The sequence below is a fragment of the Sebastes fasciatus genome, chromosome 19 (assembly GCF_043250625.1).
Source record: "Sebastes fasciatus isolate fSebFas1 chromosome 19, fSebFas1.pri, whole genome shotgun sequence".
NCBI lineage: Eukaryota > Metazoa > Chordata > Actinopteri > Perciformes > Sebastidae > Sebastes > Sebastes fasciatus.
This window is the reverse complement of record NC_133813.1, coordinates 15403067-15421412: the sequence shown is the minus strand read 5'-3', so window position 1 is coordinate 15421412 and position 18346 is coordinate 15403067. Positions and strand designations below refer to the sequence as shown.

The window sequence follows — 18346 nt, the reverse complement described above, 5'->3', positions numbered from 1 at the left end:
TGAAACAACTGCGGAGGGAAAAGTTCACATCCAATTTCAGCACCTGCATCAACACAGTGAAATCCTTCATGATGTCAATAAGAATTTATTTTTAGTTGTTGTTGTTGATGCATAGAAGTAGGGTTGCAACTAATGATCATTTTCATTGTCGATTAGTCTGTTGATTATTTTCTTGATTTATCGATTAGTTGTTTGGTCTATCAAATGCCAGAAAATGGGGAAAAAACTCCCTGTGTCGATTTATTACAGTTTCCTTGAAATCATCAATGTGGACAGCGGAACCTATCACAGTAACACAATATAATCGTATCACCATGGAAACTGCCCACCCAAGAAGAACGAAAGCATCCGTCATTTCAGAAAGTGGCCCAAAAACGACACATGCATGTTCAAGTGACAAAGCCCTCTAGCGGTCGTAGCAATTATGACAGGAGCAAAGACGGAAGTCAGATGACGTTATTATAAAGCCATAAAGTCCATGTAGGGAGGAGGTCGTGATGGATGGATGGGTCAAAACACGGGAGACCGCTGTTCTTTTCCAGTTGCAAGCCAACAGTTTCCGTTGCTTTTTTTTTTTTAAAAGCGTGACCAAGTGTTTATCGTCACCATCATACTGTGAATCACAGCTGAGCTGACAATGGTGCTCTGAGTCACCGGTGAGGAGAGCTGCACTGCTAAAAAGCTGCTCATTTGGTCAGTGAAAGTGGGGTTTCAGTACAGTCAGTTCACTTTGAAAATGAGTTGACAAAGATTCATTCGTACGTGTACAGAACACCTCTAATTTGTAGCCGTTTCGGAAGGCACAGACTTAATGATGTCGTCCTGCGGATAAGAACGCTTTTAGAGGGCGTGGACAAACAGCGGATTGTGTTGTTTAAAGGGGACATATCATACATACAAAACTCACTTTTTCAGTGCTTGTGCACATACATTTGGGTATCTGGAGTGCCTACCAACCCACAAACAGTGAAATAAGACAACTCAGTCAGTTTTTTTGTGTGATGCCGAAGTCGGAAAACATGTGATTCAACGAGCCATTCAGATGTGGCTCCCCTTCCTATGTCACACGCAGGCTCATTAGAATATACCGCCCACGGCTTGAGAACTACCTTTGCAAAGGTGCACCGTATTTTTTTCGCAAGCCAATCAGAGCACACTGGGATTTTTCGGGAAGGATTCTTCTTATAGAGACAGACGTATGAGAAAAATAATGTGATTTTTTGTCAGTATGAACCTGAAGATGAGTATAATATGTCCCCTTTAAATAGGAGGACTTTTTTGCACCATGATACAATACTACTTAAAGTCGGTCTGTCTGCCTCGCCCTATCTAGGAAAAATGCCTGTTGACAGATGCAACACTCTTTGAACAGGCAAAAGCTCTGGCTTCCCCCTGTAGATCCAGGTTGAGTCTGTCCAAATGAACCTGCATGCCAAATCTAAAATGAATTTGGATTTGCACTCATCCGTAATCTCCCAAAGCATGCTGCCTTTCCCCCCCAACACACAGTAATGCCACACCTACAGTACCGTTAGCTAACTAACTGACACGTACGTACATTATGTAAGAACAGCATTTCTTGTGGATATATCTGCTGAGGTGAGAGTTAAATTTTGATGTCGAAAAGAGTTGAGATCTTCCAGCATGGCTGGCTGGGAGCCTTGGTTAGATCGGCTAGAGCACAGCTGGTGTGTGGAGGACCTGATGTAGCTTTAAGTCTCATGCAAACATTCCATTAGAATAGCATAACAGCACTACCAAGAATAAGTGTTATTATAGCCCCAAGGTGTACCGAACTGCATAAAATACTGTCTCTCTTTGTGCTGTTTGGTTTTGTTGGTTGTGTGTGTGTGCTCTAGCCTGCTCTTTTGCTTTCAGGCAGTCACAGTGTGTGCATGAGTGCGTGCATATGTGCATGTGTGTGTGTGCAGCTGCCTCTTTGCCCTTTCTCTATCAGTAGATATGTGCATCTGAAGATTTCAGACTGTCTAGAGCGACACCTTTCATAACTCCATAAAGAGAACACGGCGTATGTAAAAAGACAGCACAGAGTGCTCCTGCTCAAAGCAGCTGACTGAATTCACAATAATGGCCTCGAGCTTTACAGGGCAGACACTTTTGATTTCTCTGTGTCTCTCCGTCGATCCGTCTGTCTGTCTCGCTTCAGATCTGACAGCTAAATTTAAAGGAGTCAGCTGTTTCGATTCAGACGCTGGGGGATTTGGTTGGGTATACCTGCCTCTCTCTCATCTCTCTCTGTGTGTGTGTGTGTGTGTGAGTGATGGCAGTTAGCTGGCTGTGCATGTGGCAGACTGACACCTCTGATTGGTCAATCCCGGCCTGTCAGTCATTTCCACCGTCATGGACACCGCAGCCCGAGAGGCAATTGTCGCGGCAGTGACAGAGCCTCGGGCCATTATTGCCGAGGTGACACAGAGCTTTACCTCTTAGTGAGAGTAGAGACATCTCAACTCAACAGCTTTAACGCACTCAAATTTCAATTTTGCACGGTTAAACGCTGCTTACTGCTTAGTAGTACTGACTGGAGTCTGGCAATTTCTGGTTTCATTAGTGTGCTGGCATTGTGTAGCCTAAATGGCTTTCCTCCCTTCACCTGCAACTTTCTCCAAGTGTCTTGTCCAACATCAGTGTGATGTTACCCGTATTTTAGCCTCACTTTGTTTCGGTAGGAAAGTGTGGCTGAAGTTGTTATCGAGGTGGCACTGAGGCAGAAAAGTGTTTCTTCTGTTAAGGTGCAGTGTGTAACAGGAAGCCACCTGCTCAAAAAAAATAGGTGGCAGAATTTCACCTCTACTACTGGGTTCATACAATCTAAATTTACAGTCATCAGTTAATAAAAAAAAAAGTCAATTTCTAACTAACAGCAGGGCAAGATTACGCAAAATTCAACCAAACTGCTATCTTATAATCTTCATGTGTGCCGTCGGCCTATAGTTTAGCCATCTGTGTTTGTGCCTCTAACCGTGTACGCTTTGATAGTTTGTTTATTGGATTAAATCCAAAGTGACGGTAACGAGAAAACGACCTGCACCTTGTCTCGTCTTCCCAGCAGGGACGGATCCCTAGTGAGCGGCCACAGCAACGCCGTGGGAGTCACAGCGGGCTGGTGGAGCGCTGGATCCAACCTTTGTAACAGCAGCAACAGAATTGTTTGCTGATCCGGCGGCGAGACGGGGCAGCAGTCCCCCTGGGATAAGAAAAATCGAGATAGACAGGAAGGCAATCCAGGCACTCCAAAATATGAATAAAAGTGGCAATTGAGGAAGGAAATATATTAAAAAGCCTTTATTATAGTGGCTAAATCGTTTAAAAAAAACATGTTTCGATCACCGTGGGTCTTCGTCAGGGCTTAAAACCACACGCCACACGCTCTACTCCTGGAGACGCAGCCTCCCGGCAGCTGGAAGGACGAGACGATGGTGCAGGTCATTTTTTCTTGTTTCTGCCACTTTAGATTTAATCCAATAAACAAACTATCAAAACACACACAGACCTTGGATGCATTATTGACAAGCCTTTGGGGCGGCTCTACTTCTTCGTCCTCTCATTTTTTGACTGAGGGGCAGGCTGGACACTACAGTGACTCACTGTCGCCTCTCGAGGATCAAGTGCTATTATAAGACAGGACGGGCCCGGGCTAGCTGGTTAGCATGCACAACACAATACATAGACGTCTTTGTAGACACTGTAACCTCTTCAACATGCAGTTGATAATGTTAGTTAATTCTTTTGAACGTTTTAAACAAAAATTCGGGTCAGATCGTACGCATTGCACCTTTTAAGAACAATGGGCAACGCAGAACTTGTTGAGGATTTGACCCCTGCCTGACACAAAGAGTGGTTGTCAAATTGGTGAGATATGTGCCAAAGGGAAGAGCAGAGGGAAATAATTGGTGCGCCCTCCATCTTCCACTTGGAAAGTGAAAGATGATGACTATTGATGCCTTCGGTTTTGAGTGTCAACCTGTATTACTTACAGTGCGACACGGTGCTAGACGCCATCCCCCGTTAACCAAAGTGTTTGACCTGCTGCGGCGCCCCTGACCGAGGCGATTAAGCCCCAACCGGGCCCCGCTCCGAGGGAGTTCAAAACCACTGGATCCCTAAAGTGACATCAGAATAACAGAAATCTAAAACTTCTCAGATAATTTCGTTTGCTTTTGTTTTGTCCTTGAGGCGGCCGGGCCGGTGCCAGATCTCGTGAACTTAAAAAAGAATTGAAACAAAGTGTGGAAAAATAAAAAGTTCCGGGCATACGAGGCCACAGCTTGAAAAAATTCAATTCCCAGTTTCACTAAGAAGATTACGTTTTAAAACGAAGGAATCGTTCATGAGCGGCGCTGTGCTGTTTCTCAACTTTCCTGGCAATCTTCAACCGCGCTGTCGAGACAAATAATAATGAAATATGGTAAGAATGAAGTAGCATGAAAGGAATGCCTGGCCTCTCATAAGCTTCTGGATTCAATGCTACTAGTTTGTGCAGAAGGTCTGGGGCAAGTTAAGCACACTGAGGAGGAGGAGGACCAAATCACATGGCAATATAAAATAAGAATATGGATGTGGTTTTTTTTTTGTTCCATCTGCATTATTAGAATGTGAAACAGCCATTACCGTGAATATTGAACAGTATAGATAAAGAGAAAAGGCAGAAAATGAATGGAATTAATTGAAAATGGCAGGGATTGAGAGGGGGGGAAAGGAAAGAGACAAGTGGGAAGGGAGCACTGGGCAGTGAAAGAATTTGCTCTCCTGCTAAGAGATAATAGCTGTCTCTCAAAACAATTTCAGATTCCCATGCTGCAGTTTTTCAGCTACATTTTTTGACGCAATATTGAACAATGATCACAAATTTATGGTAATTCATAGAGCGGTTTTTGGGGGAATGAAAAACTTTCCATCTCATAGCTGCATTATGGCGTCAAAACTCTGATTTTTAAACACACACACATTCCAAGTGTTGAGTGAATATGAGCCGATGAAACCTATTTTGTCATCTCTATTTGGTAACACCTTTTCCATCAGACGTTATGCGTGAGGAAGGAAGCGGTTGAAAAGTCCAAACAAGAAGTGCTCGAGGTGAGATTGTGTTTAGAGGTGCGAAACCGCTTGGGAGTCCTCCTTTATTTCCTGTGAAACATGAGCGGTTATTCCCGAGCTTTGAGTTAGATTTGTGATGTCAGGTGGCTAAGTGAGCATGTGCGTATGAGAGGTGGGAGAGGGGCTGGGGGGGGATCTAAGTGTCCAGGTATAATGGCCGTCTTCCTGTGTTTGACCTCCAGAGCTGCGGAGGTCGATGCAAACCTTTCAACAGCTCTTTCTCTTCATACCTCTGTCTGCAGTCCTCTTAAAGGGTAATTCCGGTTTTGTTACAGCTTGGATCTTGTAGATTTGGCCATCATTTATAATGGTTAGGACATTTTTAAAGCTGGTATATATGCAGATTGCCGCAAATATGATTTAAAAAAAAGAATGTGCTTCTGTCTTCGGTGTCCTCCGGTGCCCTTCGGTGCTCCTAATGGCATCTGCAAGATTTCACAGACCGGAGAGAAACAACCAATCAGAGCCGAGCTGGTGCCTGTTGTTTCTGAGCAGCTGTCAATCACTTGCAAACTCCGATCAAACGGTTACTGTAATGCCTATTTCTCGGAAAAAAATCTTTTCAGAAGCATCTTGTAGTGTACTGTTTAGCTGTAAAATGAGAAAGTTTGCTCCGGCTGGTGGTATTTCCTCAACTGATCTCAACATGGCTTCCGTGACACAGTTTCTGAAAACCTTTTACGTGAGAAATAGGCATTACAGTAACAGAATATTCATTAATATTTGATTTGCGCTGCCTAGTTTGATCGGAGTTTGCAAGCGATTGACAGCTGTCAACAACCAATAGCAACACTCTCTCTCTCTGAAATGACCTGTGATTGGCCAAAGTCTCCCGTCACTTGCTGGATGTTTTAAAGTCTGAAAACAGAGCCATGAGGAGGTGCAACAGTCTAGTTTTCTCTCAGAACACTTGAATTACAATATGCTGAAAGGTTATTATGGAACTTTTGCCCAATGATGCAAAAAAATATTCTGCCTACTGCCGCTTTAACGGACCATTTATCTGTTTAAACTAACCTCAGTTTCCTATTTTGTGGCTCTCTTCACCTTTGTCTCTCTGTGTCTCTCTCACTTATCAACTCCTGATGCTCTCATAAGGTATTCATCCTCCTTTCATTCATTCATCTCTCACACGGCTGTTTCCAATTGGCCCGGAGACATTCCTGGAATGCCAGGGCATCATTGTTTTGTGCAGTGTGAGTGTGTGTATGTGCGTGCGTGCGTGCGTGCGTGCGTGTGTGTGTGTGTGAGAGCACCCACGGCCCCAGCGTTCACTCCCTCGCGTTGAAGACCAGTAGAGAAAGAGAAAGAGAGAGAGACAAATATAGGTACAGAAGAGAAAGTAGAAAAGGAGCAAAGTAGAGAAAAGAGTCATTGGTGTGCATGAGTTTCAATTCTTATGCCTTGAGTCAGTAAATGAATGTCAGAGATTGTGTAAACAAGACTGGAAGTTCTGTATAATCAAATAGCATTGCAATAAAAGGCACACCCACTCACAAATACACGCAGAGCGCAAACAATTTGTTCTGTCTCGGAGACAAAAGTTTCCAAAGATGCCTTGTTTTCTTTTTAGGCACATATATGAAATGATGTACAATGAAAGCTAAGCTACTACAAAGGAAACAAAAAGTCTATGCTAATGGGTTAAAGGCACTCTTCAGATATCATAAATTGGCACTCAGACATACTTTTAATGAGAATTACAAGTGCACATGCTGTGCAGACAAATGCATGCACTTTAAATTCAATTACATATATATATAAAATTGCATATTCACATTACGGTACACACACTAATCACACACACTCACATGTGCGTTCATGCTTCGGGATAAAAATATTACACCACAATTACATTAGCGTTAACCACGACAGCTGGTCTGGACAAAAAGGCACCACAGCGTCTCCGTCTCTGTCTCTCTTTGACTTTGTCCTACAGTTTTATTTACATTCCTCTCCCTCCCATGACACATGACTAAGCTAATCTAAAATGCAGCGAGCCCGGCGTTGGCAGGGCTGAGTCAAACAGAGACCAAAGCCATCTGCCTAAACGAGTTATGCCATTCGGAGCGGCACCGACTCCAAGAGGAGCCAGATCCTCCCAGAAGAATTTCTAATATGAAAAATGTGATTTTTTTTTTTCTTTTTTTAAACCAAATAAGATGTACATGATGGATAGACAGACTACGTGATAGATGGATGGATTTGTTAGCTATATTGTCAGTCCCTGGTTGCGTTATTCTCACACTTAACTGTGTTCAGCAGAGATTGTGGTTTGTCAAATTGATTCCATAAAAGAAAAAAGTGAATGAAAGCATTCAGAGTCAAGAAGGTTTGGAATTTTGTGTTTTTTATCGAGGCCAAAGACAGTTTGATCATCATAAGCCGGCAATTTTGTATTTAAAAAAAAAAAAAAAAAAAGTGAATGAATGGAGAAATTGGAAGAAAAGGCTTTCATCCTTGTTGTCATAGCGAGAGAATCCACTACAAACACACACGAGCAGAGAAAGACGTGAATGTGCGCGCACACACGGGGATGCATAAGGACAAACACACACAAAGCAACAGGGAGGCTACTAACACAACCCAAATAGCAATTACTACAGCGTCTGCAGCCTAGCAACCAGGGCCACTGGATGTCATTGTCCCTCATCACGTTTCTGTGTGTGTGTGTGTGTGTGTGTGTGTGTGTGTGTGTGTGTGTGTGTGTGTGTGTGTGTGTGTGTGTGTGTGTGTGTGTGTGTGTGTGTGTGTGTGTGTGTGTGTGTGTGTGTGTGTGTGTGTGTGTGTGTGTGTGTGTGTGTGTGTGTGTGTGTGTGTGTGTGTGTGTGTGCACGTGTGTGTGCACGTGTGTGTGCACGTGTGTGTGCACGTGTGCACGCGCGCGCGCGCCCTCCTGTGACAAAGATCCTCTTTTTTTGCGAGACCCGGAATTTTTGTGACAGGTTTAGAATAGTGGGAGAGAAAAAGAGAAAGTGTGGCTTATAGGGGGAGTATGAGAGAGAGAGAGAGAGAGAGAGAGAGAAAGAACTGCAATATTAATTTATTTAGAGCAAAGCACAGTGCTCCAGGACTAACTACATCAAGACTTTGATCATGTAACGGAGTTAAAACTGAGATCACACATTGTTCTATGGCTCCAGTACATGTTGCTCCATGTTCTTATCATGTAGCATCTCTTTGTGTATGTCGAATATATGTCAAAAACACATTTGAGTATTTATGTACTCAAATTTGTCAATTTTCTCTTCTTGTAAAATATAAAATATGTGCACATAAATGTATCCAATCAGATGTGAACAAACATAAACATAACAGTCGTTTAAAACTACATATCACTGTGATTCTCCAGGGACTTGATGTTCACTAAGGCCCCAATCCCACCGCGACAAAACTGTCGCCACAGACGCTGCCGCTTCAAAAACGCCATGGCAAAACAGCGTGGTGAGCCTGTGGATCAACCGAGCGATCAATTAATGCAAAAAAAAATCTAATTGATTCAAGCGGACATTGCTGTGCTATTGAATTTGTATAGTTTGTCGTAATTAAATACCGCTAATATCAACCTTTCGTTGGTATTTGCCATCGTCCCACTGTTCTTCCATCATCACAACAGGAGTAAGAGTAGTAAAGTTCGCTTGATTTGAATGGCTGCCTGGGCAGTGACGAGCGTCGCGACTATATGCGCTTTGCAGGGTTTATTTTAACTTTATTGTGTGTTTAAAAACCGCAAGAGAGGAGTGCACGCCAGGCGGCGCCGTACCATATGGCAACGCTTTTCTAGCCACGTGTCTGATGTGTGATCGGGGCCTAAATCGATTAAATCCTGGAGCATTTGCTTCACTCAGACATAAGTCATGTTTACAAAACTAGAGATGCGCCAAATGCTATTTCACTGTGACGTAAAGAGTGAAAGAGCAGTGTATAGCATGACATATTGAAAGAAAAATCTGTGACTAGGAAATTGACTGTACTTCTGAAAACGTCTGCTTTAAAGCCAGGTGCCAAACCAGGGCTTATATGGATTTCTCTGCGTTTTGGTTTTCCATCGTGGTCGTGGAAAAGATGTCTCTTTCCTTTTCTTTTTTTCTTTTTGGTCTCATTATGATTCATGAGGCACAGTCTACAGTAAGTTGAGTCTCTGACCTATTACCATTTAAAAGTAACCTTACTAACCACTCGGTGCACATGTGCACACAGGCAGGTGTGTTTCATGAGGTTAACAAAGAGCATCCTCAAAATCACATTCAGTGTTTAGCAATTCAAACCAGATGATGAAAGCGCACTAATTCAAATAACATTTATTCATGAGCGGTGTCCCGTCTCAGCCATCGATTCAAGGTTGGGGTGGTTCACCAATGAATGTCATTTTAATTAGAACTATTGTTTTATGTACTTTCATATTCATGCTGTCTTTGTTCTCTGTTTTGTCTACAGGTACATTATCTCTTGTTCTGTATTCTCTTTACTGGTTCAACCTCTATTTTCATCAGATGCAACGAAAGCTTTTGATGTTTTATTTGTCACTGATGCGAAAGAGCGGCAGCTTTTTTTGGGCATGTGCATACGTTCATGTTGTGTGTCTGAGAGTGTGTCAAGGTTATATTAGTAAAGTCTGATGAAAGAATGCTGTCTTTTCCATTTTTCATGTATGTCCCTTACTTTTTTTTTTCTCTTTTCTTCTCTTATCCCAGTTCCTCTCCTCCTCTTATACCATCCTGCCCTAATTTCCCTCTTTTCTTCCCTCTGGCACCACCAAGCCACTTAAGTTACACTTGATCTTGCAGTCCAACCACATTGAAGCAAATAAAGAAAGAAAGAAAAGAAAGCCTCATCTCTCAGCCGATTAGACTGTTATCAGGCCATTGAATGGGCGTTATCAGTGGTTATAAGCCCCATAGATGTGGGTCAGAAGTAGGGCTGTCAACGAATATCCTAAATTCAAATATATATTTGAATAGTAAATAAAAACAGATATTCGAATATGAAAATTTGTATTTGATTTTGGAAAAAAAAAAAAAACGTAAGGACACTGTCAATGGACATAATGCGCAAAAATAGTTATTTGAATAGTTCGAACCTATGTGTTTTTTTTAGAATGAATATTTGAACGTCATTGTTGGCCAATTTTGACAGCCCTAGTCAGAAGGGGCCTGCTACACCCACTAGTAGGTTTTATCATCTATTCACATGGACGATCACCAAAAGAAGGAATATAAGAAGACGACAGCGAACGTAGTTATTATGACAGGAGCAGAAGTGGAAGTCAGGTGCTGTAGTATAGACAGCGTGAAACTCCATATGGGGTGGTGGTTGGGGGCGATGGATGGGACACAAAACACAGTGCATCCCGTGTGTAGTTGTATTTGTGTTTAGTTTCACTTTCACTTTTGAAACGTAGTTATTTTTAGCCAGAAAACAATGTTTTTCCCTAAACTTAACCAAGTGGTTTTGTTGCCTAAACCTGAAGAAACTGTTTTGTGTTCAAAACATACCCATTCAAGCAGTTTAACAACGTGTTGCTTTTAGGTTTCGCTTTCACTTTTACAACATAGTAGGTGTAGTAGGCCCCTACTGACCCACATCTATATCTCGCTTATAAAGTGCTATAATGCACCTTTACCAGCCTGATAACAGCCTAATCGGATGCATATCTCGAAAGTTTAAAAGTTTAAGGTTAAAACTGACCATATACGCACTTATTTACTTATTTATTTGTTAACTTAAATCAACTTTGCAAGTTGCTTTCATTTGTCAAAGTTTTAGTAACTTGCATCAGCCCCGTTTTTGATTTGTCCTTGCTTCTTTCTCTCTGGTATGCTTGGCTTTTAAACCATGATGAACAGCTGGCATTTAGACGTCAACATCTGTCTCATTGTACGCATAAACCCTTGTGTTATTATGAGGGGGTCATTTGGTATTGATTTTTCAGATCACGTTCTCCTTCCTAACAAAGCACACAGCTCAGTCCCCTCGGAGGAGCCCTACAGCATGAACTGCCCTTCTAGGTGTCTCAGCGGCAGTTTGATTGACGCCACTCATGTCTGGCAAAATGAACTAAATTAAAGGAGCAAACACTCCAGAGTGCAAATAAACCACTCCAAACACGGCTTGCGTGAACACACACTTATGCTCATCCTCTTCACGTCTGAATTCCTTCACCATTTTCCCCTTTGTTTTTTGTTTTTTAACCTTTCCTCTGCTGCTTTTTTCTCTTTAAAACCGGCATTTTATCGTCGGAATTGTAACTTCTCCAAGTTCTTCATAAGCTGGTTTGATTGATTATGGCTAATTCTAAAAAGCCGATAGGAATCCCGGCAGCTCTCATTGTTTGTTTGTGTTTGTGGGGGTATGTTTGTGTTTGACATTGTGTGTATGTATGACTTTGACTGTAGCTCTCAGATGAGGAGCCAATTGATTAAGATGGCCCCAATTAGTCTCAATGATTAATTGAGTGTGATTGGACGTCGTGCCCGGCACCTCATCGTTGACATTATTGACAGGCTAATTAGTTGCCGTGGTGACCGCTTAAACACAGCTGATTGTGCGCTGACTCTGAATTGACCCCATAGCAGCCAATCAAGCCTATACCTCTTGCTTGTGGGCGCGTGTGTCTGGGTTTGGCCAAATACACCTTGAGGGATGTTGCAAAAGATGTTTCGATATCGCAATTACAAACTAATTAGACAGGATGCTGCTACAATATGTGGAAATGTTTTGTATTGTTTTATTGAGTCATAATCATAAATACAAAACATAGGATTACTCATAATTATGTTTTTCATCAAGAAAAACATTATTGATTGTTTCAGCATCCGAGAGTAAGCTGACAGATAAAACAATAAGGAACCGCACCACACTTCCTAAGTGATGAAACCACAAAGCATTGCAGGATGTCGCCGAAACTGGCTGCAAATGAATCACCTTAATAATCATTAGTGAAGAGAGAAATACTTGAGATATAGTGGAAATTCAGGCATCTGCTTTCTGTGACTGTGCCTTTCCACTCTGTTTTCCTCCACTAGTTTGTTTTTGCAACACTGAGAAACTTTGCCTCTTGCTTCTTTTTGCCACAAAATACTTGTTTCTTATTGGCTATCAGGTGCTCATGGTGATCTAGCCGAGTAACATTACTTATTAACTATTACTATTAATTACTTACTATTAACTCACTAGCACACTTACTGTATATTCTAATCTAAATGATGACGAAACCAATGATACTCATCTTTTTAGCCAAAGGTTAAGTAATATATATATTTTGAATTTTTTCCTTTGGAATATTTTTAATGAATGTATTTATTTTAGGGCTGTCAATCAATAAAAATACGTAATCGCAATTAATCGCACTATTTTTGTCTGTTCAAAATGTATCTTAAAGGGAGATTTGTCAAGTATTTAATACTCTTATCAACATGGAAGTGGACAAATATGCTTGCTTTATGCAAACATATGTACATATTTCTTTTTGGAAATCTATTAACAACACAAAACAATGACAAATATTGTCCAGAAACCCTCACAGACACTGCATTTAGCATAAAAAATATGCTCAAATCATAACATAGCAAACTCAAGCCCAACAGGCAACTACAGCTACACCCTCAACATCGCAAGTTGCATTAATTCATTAAAGAAATTAGTGGCGTTAAAACAAATTTGCGTTAACACGTTATAATACGTTAACTTTGACATGCTTAATTTATTTATAAAGATGGTTTATAGTATTCAGAAAGCTATAATGCACTCCGAATAGATGCTCTAAATAAAGGAAAATAAAATACACATGGTACGATGTACAATTCTTATCCTTTATCTTATCAGTTTATTTTCCAATTTGGGGCCAATAACTTATACACACTCTGTGTACTTTTACTTTACTTTGTGCAAAAGTTTTATATATCATTTAATCTCGATCCAGATCAACATTCAGGACATTGCTGAAAAAACATTCAGAATACAATTTAGAAATCTCCATTGTCCCTACTGGAAATAGCTGGAAAAAGTTATTTGAAATATTCCATTTCTCTCCATGCTGTTTAAAGTAGGTGAAGATCCCTTTTTTTTAACATTGTTCTGTATAATTATTATCTTTTTTTTTTTCTGGACACACCCTGAAAGCCCTGTTCTGCAAAAACATTGGGAGCTATCGTTTTTCCCACAGGGGAGAGAGATCCTGCTCGACTGGGCAGCTCATGCAGCTTTTCCCATGTCCACACTCAATGGGTTAGTGGCTCTTAAAGACAGGATGAACCATCCCACCCATTCAACTCTGGTGTACATTACTGACTATAAATGAGGAATTAAGCTGTGTGAATGTAGCTGTTATCGGCCGACCTATCTTATCAGGAGTATGTGTTACTGACTGGCTGATATCCGATATTTAATAAAGCAAGTCCAAGGCCAGCCCCATGTATTGTCAGAGTGATATACTGCAGCAATCCCAACCAATGAAACACAATGTTTGGAATGACAAAAGAACAGAAAACACATCAGGGGTGGAAAATGATTTATAAGTAAAAAAATAGCATATAGAACTGTGTTTTTGCGATGCCCCACTGTACACCCACTGTATGCTCCATGCAGTAGAGATAACAAGGGTGAAAGGGTAAGAAGCTGAGGGGAGAAAGGGGGAGTGGTAGACGAGTGCGCGGTTGACTAGCCGTGAAGAAAAGACCCTAATCTTGGAGGAGGCCAGAGTTGGCGTAACATCACTTCTTCTGGCCAACCTCTTGTATTCTTCTTTTGCTCTACCACTCCAATATCCTTCCTTTCTCCACTCAGCGTCTCCCCTCCCTCCTTCCTTCCCTCGCTCCCTCCCAGCTTCTTTGCTTTTTTTCCCCTTCCTCTGTCTCTCCAATTTCTCCTGATCTGTTCTCCATCACCTTCTGCTTTATACATTTTCTGAAATCATTGAAATTAGATTGAATTGTCTCATCGATAGCGTGTCCTGGGTCACACATATTCCCACTACTAGGTGTTCAGTTCACTTTTTCTTTTACATCCAACGTTAGGACTAGGGCTGTCAAAGATAACGCGTTAACGTAAATTTGTTTTAACGCCAATAATTCCTTTAAAGCATTAACACAACTTGTGATGTTTAGGTTGTATTGGGCTCCGTTTAAAGCTTAGTGAAGACACTGGCATCATATTAAACTAAAAAACCTAAGGAATCCATTGGTACCAACCATGATAAACTAGCTTTTCGTAAAGGAGGCTAAATAACGCTCCAAATTTAGGCAACATTTTGGCAAGGAAAAACTAGCATGGCCATTTTCAAAGGGGTCCCTTGACCTCTGATCTCAAGATATGTGAATGAAAATTGGTTCTGTGGGTACCAACGAGTCTCCCCTTTACAGACATGCCCACTTTATGATAATCACATGCAGTTTGGGGCAAGTCATAGTCAAGTCAGCAAAATGACAGCTGCTGTTGCCTGTTGAGCTTTAGTTTGCCATGTTACGATTTGAGCATGTTTTTTATGCTAAATGCAGTACCTGTGAGGGTTTCTGGACAATATTTGTCATTGTTTTGTGTTGTTAATTGATTTTCATTAATAAATATATACATACATTTGTATAAAGAAAGCATATTTGTCCACTTCCATGTTGTTAAGAGTATGAAATACTTGACAAATCTCCCTTTATGGCACATTTTGAACAGATAAAAAATGTCGGATTAATTTGCGATTAATCACGATTAACTATGGACAATCACGCGATCAATCACAATTAAATATTTTAATTGTAACAGCCCTCGTTACAATGCGCAACACTGCTGCAATCATTAAATTACAATATGAGGAAGCAGATATCTACTGCAGATACATCATACATGTCTGATACATTGAATTAAATCTGACCTTGAACCTGACCTGACATTTTGGTAACAAGATCCTCTATTGACTCAGATTGACTCAATATATCAGATTCAACACTTTCAGATTTGCTTGAGGTTTATAGAAAATATAAGTGATACTGTAAAACCTAAAAGGAGTTTAAGTCTGCACGTACATAAGCGACCTTAATTACTCCCTCTCTCTGGATCTAACTTTAATGTATTTGTTATAATAAGATAAAAGAAGAATTAAAGAAAAACACCAGCAATCACGACTAAACAAATTAAAAGCACATCTAATAAAAACATAGCCAGAGACGCCACTTCATTTAACGTGAGTAGCAGTGACGTTTGTAATGAAATATTTGATCAAGAATGAATTATTCAATAAGGAAATGTGTAATTAGGCGGAGCTGCTTTGCGTATGATTAATGTGATCTATGTTACTCTGATACCTTTCAGGTATGTCTCTCTTCTTAATTGCATACTGTACTCTACATATTAGTTAACTGTCTTGCCCTCTCTCTCTTGTTTTCTGTAGTTCCCCCTCGGGAGCCCACAGTCACCTGTCGATCCAACACCTACCCTAAAGGCTTCTACTGCAGCTGGCACCAGCAGTACCCGACGTACATCCCCACTACCTTTGAAGTGGACGTACAGTAAGTGCATTTGTTTTGTGTTCTGGGTGCAACTTGTTGATTTGCATGTTTAAGTCATCTCTACAGTGTATGTTGGTATGATATGCAAAGACCTAGCCTACATTAAGTGACTTGAATTAAAGGATAGTTTCAGTTTTATTAGAATGCATGGCTTATTTTTGTCATTTTGGAAATCGTTATCAGTTACGGTATCGTTGTACTCACCAGAGTAATTTCTGGGATCCAGGAACACGACAACATTGCAATAACAAAGTCTGACGGGACAAGAGGCAATCCTATAGTTACAAATAGCAAGGGTGGCCAAAACTGCGACAATAAAACAACAGTTTTAATATACCGAAATTATTAGATTGCATCCAACTGAAGCTGAGTGCCACGCGTGTAGGAGAACTACAGTGGCCGACGCAAAAAACATGAATGGCTCTCTCTGGAGCCGTTCTGGGCTACTGTAGAAACATGACGGCCGGCTCGGTGAAGAGGACCCGCTCCGTATGTAGATATGAACGGCTCATTCTAAGGTAACGAAACCACAACAATTCTTATTTTCAGGTGATTATACACTAAAGAAAACGTAGTGATATTATATTCCAGTTTCTGCAAATAGATCCTCCTAAATGCCACACACTGTTCCTTTAAGCTGTATTTCTGATATTTTGTTTATGGAGAATACAATTTAAAAAAAATTTCTGACAAATAATTAAATCATTCAATTTAAAACCACTCCGAAAAAAACACTACATTTAGAGAATTTAGTGGCAAAACTTTAAAATGAAACACCAAAATGTCCCGTTAAAAAGATCATTTTGAGATTATAAGAAGGGGTTTATAGGAATAAAATATTTTCATTTTGGTTTCACTCTGTAGTTAATCACCTGTCTCCACCTGTCCTCGGGCGTCCAGGCATGTTTCAACAGTAGGTAGACCTCAGATAGCGTGTGGACGGAGACCCGGCGAGTCTGTCTCCGTCAGGGTCCCTTTGATATCCCCAGATCACAGAGTCCCACAGCTCACACCGCAGCAGGTGGACTCTGCCTTCATCAATGTTGTAACGCCGAAATTATTCAGTTTGAATAATCATGAGCAGTGGGACACAGAGAGGTATAGATGAAAAGGACAACAGAGAGATTGACAGAAAGAGTAGTCAGTGTTTTTGGTGTCCAGATCAGCCATTCAACAAGTGGTGCATCGAGTGATGCCTGTTTTATTTTCTAGCATGCCATCAGCTCCACATTGTTCTGAACAGCTTTTGTCAATTGTCCCCAAAAAAACATCCAGGAGAGGTTTGTAATTGTCCTTGGGGAAAAAAAATTGCAGGGGCATATTTAGGCCTAAAAGAAAATAAAATGTACAAAAAGTGAAGCTGAGGAGGTATAGTCAGCAGTTTTTAGTGTTAGAATTAAAATGATGTCCACAGCTTTGATGTATAAGGCCCAGACTCTGCGGCAAGAAGTGATTAAGATGATCAATAATCCCTTCAAAATACCACATTAAGACACATTGATCTTGAGGAACACCATAGAAAAAGCCATTCTGTGATTTGGTATCAAAAACTTCTGACATCTGGAGATTTCTGTAGGAAATTCACATTTTTCAGCGATTTTGATGGCGAGCACTTCAGTTCTGGGAACTGCTCAGAAACACTCCTTTTTGTCAATCCACCTAAGAAAGCCACCCATCCCCTGAATGCTCTAGGTCTTTAGTTTGTGGTTGTAAAGTTTCATGAGGCTGTGATTATCCTAGAGGTCACCACAAGTCATTTTATACAGTGAGATCACGTTTCCAAAAAATGGTCTCAATATAAGAAATGGCTACTATGGGGACTAACACAATAACAATTGGGCTCATTGGATCCACAAAAGTCTCAGCTTTACAGTGATACCCAATTTACGCAATTCCAAAAAAGGTTTAGGGACCCAAATATCCAGAAATATTCAAATACACCATTTTAGACTGCATCGTTTTTACCCCAAACTGCATGTGATTATCAAAAAGTATTCATTTCTGTAAAGGGGAGACTCGTGGGTACCCATAGAACCCATTTTCATTCACATATCTTGAGTTTAGAGGTCAAGGGACCCCTTTGACCATGCCAGTTTTTCATAGCTTAAATTCATTGTTGGCGTTCTTCCCGACAAGCTAGCATGACATGGTTGGTTGCTTTCTAGTTTCATATATCAGTGTTAAGAGGTTAACCGGTTTCCTATTCTCCTTCTACGTTGGAAGTAAACCACCCTCTGTCTTTCTAACACCTGTCCTTGTTTCCCTCTCCTCTCCAGACACAACCAGCGTTCACTGGAGGTGCAGAAAGATCCGGACCACAAGAACCGCTGCCGTGTGCGTTTTCCTGAGGTCTTCTCCAGCTTCCCCTACAAAGTGACCGTGACGTCAGTCAATGCCTTGGGGAAGTCCACGGCCTCCATTATTTTCGAAGAGGCCAATATAGGTAAGATCGATGTAATGTGTTATTACGTCGTATTAGACGTTTGTGACCAAATTTTATACAAAATGATGCACGTACACGGTGAATCACTCGTGTTTTCTGAAAAGGTATTACATGGAGTTTCTGAGCTCCAAAGGTTCAAAGGGAGCACACTGACATTTTGAAAATTCTAGACATAGTTCCTGCTCAACTGATTCAGGCAGCAGAATATTAACGCTTTTTAGTTAACAAACGATTCCCTTTTTCTAAAGTTCACGGACAAATCTAAGATCCCTTTTCCCACGCAGATTGA

At 40.9% G+C, this 18346-nt stretch overlaps 2 protein-coding genes across 4 annotated transcripts in view; one reads left to right on the top strand and one right to left on the bottom strand.

Moving 5' to 3' along the window:
• LOC141756882 (alanine--glyoxylate aminotransferase 2, mitochondrial-like) overlaps positions 1–18346 on the bottom strand; it is a 308692-nt gene that overhangs the window by 222319 nt on the left and 68027 nt on the right. The gene's annotated exons all lie outside the window — the stretch shown is intronic.
• cntfr (ciliary neurotrophic factor receptor) overlaps positions 1–18346 on the top strand; it is a 269991-nt gene that overhangs the window by 209123 nt on the left and 42522 nt on the right. For all 3 annotated transcript variants that reach the window (XM_074616858.1, XM_074616857.1, XM_074616856.1), the window contains 2 exons: positions 15497–15614; positions 17891–18057. In XM_074616858.1, coding sequence (XP_074472959.1) covers positions 15497–15614; positions 17891–18057 — 285 coding nt within the window. The remainder of the gene's footprint in view (positions 1–15496; positions 15615–17890; positions 18058–18346) is intronic.